Source organism: Cebus imitator, unplaced genomic scaffold (assembly GCF_001604975.1).
Source record: "Cebus imitator isolate Cc_AM_T3 unplaced genomic scaffold, Cebus_imitator-1.0 Scaffold217, whole genome shotgun sequence".
In the NCBI taxonomy this organism is placed as follows: domain Eukaryota; kingdom Metazoa; phylum Chordata; class Mammalia; order Primates; family Cebidae; genus Cebus; species Cebus imitator.
The window spans coordinates 35,953-44,272 of record NW_016107532.1 but is presented as its reverse complement, the minus strand read 5'-3'; the positions used below and the strand labels follow the sequence as shown (position 1 = coordinate 44,272).

At 52.2% G+C, this 8,320-nt stretch overlaps 1 protein-coding gene and 1 pseudogene across 4 annotated transcripts in view; both read right to left on the bottom strand.

Moving 5' to 3' along the window:
* Positions 1 to 409: 409 nt before the first annotated feature.
* Positions 410 to 2,664, bottom strand: LOC119474199 (annotated as a pseudogene).
* A 2,663-nt stretch (positions 2,665 to 5,327) lies between these two features.
* Positions 5,328 to 8,320, bottom strand: part of LOC108318254 (somatotropin-like) — a 5,738-nt gene continuing 2,745 nt past the window's right edge. For all 4 annotated transcript variants that reach the window (XM_017549167.2, XM_037745950.1, XM_037745951.1 and 1 more), the window contains one exon: positions 5,328 to 5,522. In XM_017549167.2, the coding sequence (XP_017404656.1) occupies positions 5,328 to 5,522 (195 nt within the window). The remainder of the gene's footprint in view (positions 5,523 to 8,320) is intronic.

Below are 8,320 nucleotides of genomic sequence, written 5' to 3'. Positions count from 1 at the left end.
TCTTCCCGCTCCTGGGGGGTAGGTTTGGTGTTGCTGGTGATGGCTGGGGAGGAAGAAATGCCTTCAGGTCATCTCTGGGATGACCAGTGAGCTATTACCAGCAAGCTGGGAGCACTGACCTGGTAGAGTGTTCTCAGTGAGCAATAGATAGCAGTGCTGTGCCAGCTTTCTTCTGGCCGAGGAGGAGTCAAATCCTTTAAGTTTCAGGGACCTGGTTCCCAATAGACCCCACAGGCCATGTAGGTTGTCTTCCCAACCTGCCCCTTTCTCCATACCCCCACCCTCCACCCCATAATATTAGAGAAGGACACCTAGTCAGACAAAATGATACAGCTTAATTTTATTAAGACAAGGCTGGTGGGCACTGGAGTGGCACATTCCAGGGCCAAGAGAGGCACTGGGGAGGGGTCACAGGGATGCCACCCAGCAGCTAGAAGCCACAGCTGCCCTCCACAGAGCGGCACTGCACAATGCGCAGGAATGTCTCGACCTTGTCCATGTCCTTCCTGAAGTAATAGAGCAGCCCGTAGTTCCTGAGCAGTGCGTCATTATTGTGCAAGTTTGTGTCAAACATGCTGAAATTTTGCTTGATGATCTCCCCAGTCCGGGGCCTGACCTCTTCCAGCCTCTGCAAAGTGAAGGAAGAGAAAGACAGGCCAAGTGCTTGGACACTGTTCCCTCCCTCTCTCTTCTTTCTCCCTCCCCTCCAGGGTGTAGAGAAAGGTGTGGAGAATTCACTAGTGGAAATGAAGAATAAGCTGATTTCTCTTGAGTCAGGGCCTTACTGCTAAAAAGAGAGCAGCAGTGTTTCTTTTCCCCAGCTCTGGAAGCCAGTGTGGCTCCAGATTGGCTAGCATAAACCTCACCCCTATCAGAGTTTGAATGCCTTCTTCTAGGCCCTTCAGGGACTCATAGACCTTAGTGTTCAAGACCCTATGCAGTTCACTGTTGGCAAAGACACTCCTGAGGAGCTGCACAGGTTCGAGCCAGGACTGGATGAGCAGCAGGGAGATGTGGAGCAGCTCTGGGTTCTGCAGGGGAAGGACTGGCAGTAGGTGTGCTGCCCGGGGGCTCTGACCACTGGCTTCCCCCATCCCTGCCTGGGGAGAGGGCAGCCACTCACAGATTTTCCAGCACTTCCTCCTTGTTGGAGGGTGTCGGCATAGACTCTGAGAAGCAGAGGGAGGTCTTGGGGTTCTGCAGGAAGAAATACTTCAGTTCATTCGGGATACAATCTTCTCCCTAGGAGAAGGACCTCCCATCAAGCTCTATGCTGGTGACTAGCTCCCATTCTTACTTTTCTGGGACCTCACTCAGCATATGATCATCTGCCTGCATCTTCGCCTCAGAAAACAACCCTGAGCTCATTCGTCTCCTCCCATTACTTCCCAGAAGGGGAAAATCACCCCTTCCTATCACCCCTGATGGGCATCTATTCCCCAAGAACTTACAAACTCCTGGTAGGTGTCAAAGGCCAGCGGATGCAGCTGATGGGCGCAGAGCACAGCGACTTCTAAAAGCCTGGATAAGGGAATGCTTGGAAGGGCACCAGTCTCTTGAAGCCAGGGCAGGCAGAGCAGGGTGACAGCCAGGAGCAGGGACATCTGGGAGCCTGGGGAGAAAAAGGTGGGGAAGGGAGGGAGCTGGAGAGCAAGAGGCCAGTGCTCTTCTCAGGGCCGTTTTTTTTTTTTTTTTTTTTTTTTGCCTCTCCCTCCAGGGACTAGGAACATTCTGAGACTGGCCAAATATCTGGGCCTTGATGGCAACACTCACATTCAGAAACACCAAACCTGAGGGTTATTGCCCCCGTCCCATCTACAGGGCATATCGTAGTACCCTAAGGGATTTTAGGGGTGCTTACCTGCAGTCAGTGCAGCTAGGTGAGCTGTCCACAGGACTCTCCGTGGTTTGGGGAGTTGGGCCTTGGGATCCTGGAGCTGGTCTCTTGTGGGCCCTTTTATACTCTTGCCCCTTCTCTCTCCCTACTTGTCCCTGTTTCTTTGTACATTTATGCATGGGACCACAGACATGCCTGTGCTAATGGACAATTTAGAAACTTCTCCCACACACCCTGATATCATATTCCCTGGCTTGTCATCTTTCCCTTCCCACCTCCACCAGTGCTGTGAGGGTTGTGCACGGAGTGTCAGCCAGAGGCACCACCCATCCTGGCCTCTCTTTAAGGGGCATATGGGTGCCCTCTGGCAGCATGCCTTGGTGGCCTACCTGAAGGCGGGAAAGGATGTCAGGATAGCCAGTCCTTGAGACCCACACGGACCCCATCCCACTCTCTGTCCTATCCCTTTCCTCCTCCCTGCGTGGTTCCCCTCCACCCACCAGAGAGAGTGTGTGCTGGGAAAAGGAGCCAACTATAGGCAATATATTCTGAGGGTTCTGGACATGATTCAGTCCTGAATTCCACTTTTTCTGACTCATCCTGGGTCCACCTGAGGCAGCTGGATGCTGTGCTAACAGTGACTACTAGAGGGAACCAACCCCATACTTTGCCCTCCCCTCTCCCTGAGCCTTAGAGCTCCCGAAGGTCTATGGGGACCAAGAACCCAGACTCAGGTACTGCCCCAGCTCCTTGGACCTGCAGCAGAGATACAAACCAAGAAGCAGAAATTCCGGGAAGAGACACGGACCACAAGGGCTTCCTCCCATAGCCTTGAAACTATCAGAGAATCTCAAAGTTGGAAGAGCTCTTGAAGGTTTGAGTCTCCTCCCCAGCTTTGGGACTCAGAACACATCATGCCGAAATATGCCCTATGCAGCCGTGGAAGCCCATCCTCCTTATTCTCCTCCTCCTTTCCAGATCTATGTAGAGCTTACCCAGTTGTAAAAGGCCTGCCTGTGCATTCTCACATCTAATCTGCCACTTGTCTTCTGAAGGAGCTATTATGATCATCTCATTTCACAGATCAAGAGACTGAGGCTCAGAGAGACTGACTTGCATGAGCTACCTCAGCCAGGGCAGCAGAACACCACAACCTTGCTCTTCCCACACTTTCTCTAGGCTGGGCACGATGGCTCATGCCTGTAATTCCAGCACTTTGGGAGGCTGAGGTGGGTGGATCACTTGAGGTCATGAGATCAAGACTAGAGTGATCAACATGGGAAAACTCCATCTCTATTGAAAGTACAAAAATTAGCTGGGCATGGTAGCTTGCTCCTGTAAACACAGGTACTCAGGAGGCTGAGGCAGGAGAATCCCTTGAACTCAACAGGCAGAGGTTGAAGTGAGCCAATATTGCGCCACTGTACTCCAACATGGGCGAGAGAGCAGAACACCCTTAAAAAAAACAAAAAAACAAAAAAGAGTCCCTTCTCGAGAGGTAGTGTGGTGCTACTCAGTTAATTATTTTAGCTTCTTCTTCTTTTTTTTGTTGGGGGGAGATGGAGTCTCTGTCACCCTGACTGGAGTGCAGTGGCATGATCTTGGCTCACTGCAACCTCTGCCTCCTAGGTTCAAGTGATTCTCCTGCCTTAGCCTCCTGAGTAGCTGGGATTATACACACCCACCATTATGGCAGGCTAATTTTTGTACTTTTTTAGTAGGGACAGGGTTTCACCATGTTGACCCAGCTGATCTCAAACTCCTGACTTCTGGTCATCTGCCCGCCTTGGCCTCCCAAAATACTGAGATTACCGGTGTGAGTCACCACTCCCAACCCAGTTACTTCAGCTTCTAAATTTCTCTGAGTTCAGGGATACTGCCCCCAACGCAAGCGGTCCTTTGCCTCATTTTGTCCTTCCGTAAGGGGCAGATTGTTCTCCCTCAATTCCCAGGTGAGAATGGCTCAGTGACACGGGTGCCCTGTGGAAACCTCACAGCAGGACAAGGCGAAGGCAGAGAAGGCCAGGACTGAGCCTCCTGTTTCCTGGTGCCCAGGGTTGGGGCTGTTGCAATATCATCTGGAGGTCACAAGCAACAGATGCCCCCAAAGATGCCAGCAGGAAAGAATACACTCTCCTGATTTGAAATCTTCTACCCCTGAGTTTAAGGACATTGAGCACGCGACACTGTAGAAACACAAGCAAGCAAACAAGCAAACGCTTCTAGAAGTGGTTGGCAGTGGTGTTGCCAACCAACATTGAAAACCCACACCCCTGTGGTCTAGGATGTGAATGCTGGGCTCTTCCACCTCCTCCTTTTCGGAGCAGAAGACAGAGGTCATCTGCCACCACTCCTGAAGCATAACCCAACCAGCACCCCAGACTCATCATCTGCTGGGAGGGCACTGGGCTGTGGGCTATTCTCCAGGAGGGCTATGGGAGGATTCCAGAGAAATGTCATCAATGATACCAGCTCTGAGAAACATGGGGTCACTGGGAGGGTGGAGACACCACTTACCCTTGCTCCTTCCAGCACCACCAAAGAGGAGGAGCCAGGTGGGAATGGAGGAGGGTCCCTGAGCTCCACGTAGCTTTCTGCATCCCCCACCATCCTTCCTCCAATGTCAACTGGGACATGGGGCCCCCATGACAGGGCCTTTTAGCCAGTGCTGGGGACTTAGATTTGGACTGTGAGTTCTGCAGGTGGTGCTGGTTCCCACCTCTCTCCATTGCGTCTTCCTAAGGGAAGCGAGTATCAGCTGGGATTTATCCCTTCCCATCCAGTCCTCATTGCTTACATTGTTATCTATCTGGCACCTGTTGGCTGCATTTGCAACCCCAGTGAAAATGTCTCTTCCACTTCCCTGCCCTAATTCAGACCCCAAATTCTCTGGTTCTGTATGTATCAAACTGATTTTTGCATTGTTCTCATTTCCCAAGGGTAGTTGGGATTATGAAATAGTCACCATAAAATTCTTCTGCACACACGTAGTTCTGTGACATTGTTTTCTCACCTGTTGGGAAATTTTTGCCTCTGCACTTAAAAGCCTGCTTGTTTTCATTTATTCCCACTCCTGGGGGGCTAGGTTTGTTGTTGTTGGTGATGGTTGGGGAAGAAGAAATGCTTTCAAGTCATCTCTGTGATGACCAGGGAGCTATTACCAGCAACTGGGAGCACTGACCTGGTGGAGTGGTCTCAGTGAGTAATGGACAGCAGTCATGTGCCAGCTTCCTTCTGGCCCAGGAAGAGTCAAGTCCGTTATGTTTCAGGGGCCTGGCTCCCAATAGACCCCACAGGCCATGCAGGTTGTCTTCCCAACCTGCCCCTTTCTCCATACCCCCACCCCACCGCATAATGTTAGAGAAGGACACCTAATCAGACAAAATGATGCAACTTAGTTTTATTAGGACAGGGCTGATGGGCACTGGAATGCCCCCTTCCAGCCCCAGGAGAGGCACTGAGGAGGGGTCTCAGGGATGCCACCCGGCAGCTAGAAGCCACAGCTGCCCTCCACAGAGCAGCACTGCACAATGTGCTGGAATGTCTCGACCTTGTTCATGTCCTTCCAGAAGCAGAAGAGCAGCCCGTAGTTCTTGAGCAGTGTGTCATCGTTGTGCAAGTTGACATCAACATTGTAGGTCTGCCTGAAGATCTCCCCAGTCTGGGGGCTGCCATCTTCCAGCCTCTGCAAAGTGAAGGAAGAGAAGGAGAGGCCAAGTGCTTGGACACTCTTCCCTCCCTCTCTCACTCATTCTTTCCCCTCCCTCCCCTCCAAGGCTCCAAGATGTAGAGAAAGGGCTGGAGGATTCACGAGTGGAAATGAAGAATAAGCTGAGTTCTCCTGGGTCAGGGCCTAACTGCTAAAAAGAGAGCAGCAGTGTTTCTTTCCCCCAGCTCTGGAAGCCAGTGGGGACCCAGGACTGGGGACCCCTGGTGCCACCCTTACCCCATCAGAGTTTGGATACCTTCCTCTAGGTCCTTCAGGTACACATAGATGTCAGTATTCAAGATGCTATGCAGTTGGCTGTTGGCAAAACACTCCTGAGGAACTGCACGGGTTTGTGCCACAACTGGATGAGCAGCAAGGAGATGCAGAGCAGCTCTAGGTTCTGCAGGGGAAGGACCAGCAGTGGGTGGGCTGCTGGGGGCTCTGACCACAGGCCTTCCCCATCCCTGCCTGGGGAGAGGGTGGCCACTCATGGATTTCTGCTGAGTTTCCCTTTTGTTAGCTGCTGTTGGGACAGACTCTGCGAAGGAGAAGTACGACTGGGGATTCTGCAGGAAGGAGTATTTCTGTTCCTTTGGGATATAGGCTTCTTCCAAAAGAAGGACCGCCCACCAGGTTCTATGCTGGTGACCAGCTCCCACTCTTACTTTTCTGGGACCTCACTCAGTTTATGCTCATCAACCTGCATCTTCACTTCTGAAACAACCCTGAGTTCCTTCATCTCCTCCAATTACTTCCCAGCAGGGAAAGTCACCCCTTCCTGCCACTCCTGTTGGGCACCTATTCCCCAAGAGCTTACAAATCCTGGTAGGTGTCAAAGGCCAGCTGGTGAAGGCAATGAGCACAAGCATAGTGTCATCACAAAGCCTGGATAAGGGAATTGTTGGGAAGTCACCTTGAAGCTGGGGCAGGCAGAGCAGGGCAAAAGCCAGGAGCAGGGACGCCCGGGAGCCTGGGGAGAAACCAGAGAGCAAGGAAGGGAGCTGGAGATCAAGAGGCCAGTGATCTTCCTCAGGGGCTGTTTATTTTTGTAATCTCTCTTGGACCAGGAACATTCCGAGATTGGACAAATAGCTGGGTTTAGATGGCCATACCCACATTCAGAAGCCCCAAACCTGAGGGTTAGTGCCCCCATCCCATCTACAGGGCGCCTCCTCTTCCCTGGGGACATATTGTGCCCTAAGGGATTTTAGGGGCGCTTACCTGCAGCCATTGCAGCTAGGTGATCTGTCCACAGGACCCTTAGTGGTTTGGGGATGTGGGCCTTGGGACCCTGGAGCTGGTTTCTTGTCGGCCCTTGTTATACCCTCGCCCCTTCTCTCTGCCGGCTGGCCCCCACCTGTTTCTATGCACGTTCATGCAAGGGGACCACTGACGTGCCTGTGCTAATGGATAATTTGGAAGTTTCTCTTACATATGCTGGTATCATGCCCCCTCGCGTGTCATCTTTCCCGTCCCACTGTCACCAGCGCTGTGAGGGTTGTGCACAGAGTGTCAGCCAGAGGCACCACCCATCCTGGCCTCTCTTTAAGGGGCAGGTGAGTGCCCTCTGGCAGCATGTCATGGTGGTCAACCTGAAGGTGGGAAAGGATGTCAGGATAGCCAGTCCTTGAGACCCACACGGACCCCATCCCACTCTCTATCCTATCCCTTTCTGCCTCCCCGCATGGTTCCCCTCCACCCACCAGAGAGAGTGTGTGTTGGGAAAAGGGGCCAACCACAGCCAACAGATTCTGGGGGTTCTGGGCAAGATTCAGTCCTGAATTCCACTTTGGCTGAGTCCTCCTGGGTCTGCCCGAGGCAGTTGGATGCAGTGCTAACACCGACCACTAGAGGGAACCAACCCCACACTTTGCCCTCCACTTTCCCTGTGCCTTGGGGCTCCCCCAACGCCCAACCAACTGGCTGAAGAACCTCCACACTCAAGATATTGCCTCAGCTCCTTGGATCTGCAGCAGAGATATAAACCAAGAAACAGAAGGCCCGGGAACAGACATGGACCACAGGCGCTCCCTCCCGTAGCCCTGAATCCATCAGAGAATCTCAAAGTTGGAAGAGCTCCTGAAGGTTTGAGTCTCCTCCCCAGCTTTGGAACTCAGAACACATCACGCCGAAGGATGCCTTATGCAGCCGTGGAAGCCCATCCTCCTTTTTCTCCTCCTCCTTTCCAGATCTGTGTAGAGCTTACCCAGTTGCAAAGGGCCTGCCTGTGCATTCTCACATCTGAGCTGCCACTTGTCTTGTGAAGGAGCTATTATGATCATCCCATTTCACAGATCAAGAGTCTGAGGCTCAGAGAGACTGACTTGCATGAGCTACCTCAGCCAGGGCAGCAGAACCCCACAAGCTTGGTCTTCCCACATTGCATCATTCAAAGTCCTTTCTCTAGGCTGGGTACAGTGGCTCACGCATGTAATGCCAGCATTTTGGGAGGCTGAGATGGGTGGATCACTTGAGGTCAGGAGTTCAAGACCAGACTTGTCAACATGGCAAAACTCCATCTCTATTAAAAATACCAAAATTAGCTGAGCATGGTGGTGGACGCTTGTAATCCCAGCTACTAGGGAAGGTGAGGTGGGAGAATCCCTTGAACCCAGGAGGCAGAGGTTGCAGAAAGCCAAGATCACACCTCTGCACTCCAGCCTTGGTGACATAGCAGAACTCCCACTCAAAAAAAAAAAAATAGTCCTTTCTCCAGAGCAGGTAATGTGGTGCTACTCAGTTATATAGTTATTCTAGCTCCTCCTCCTCCTCCT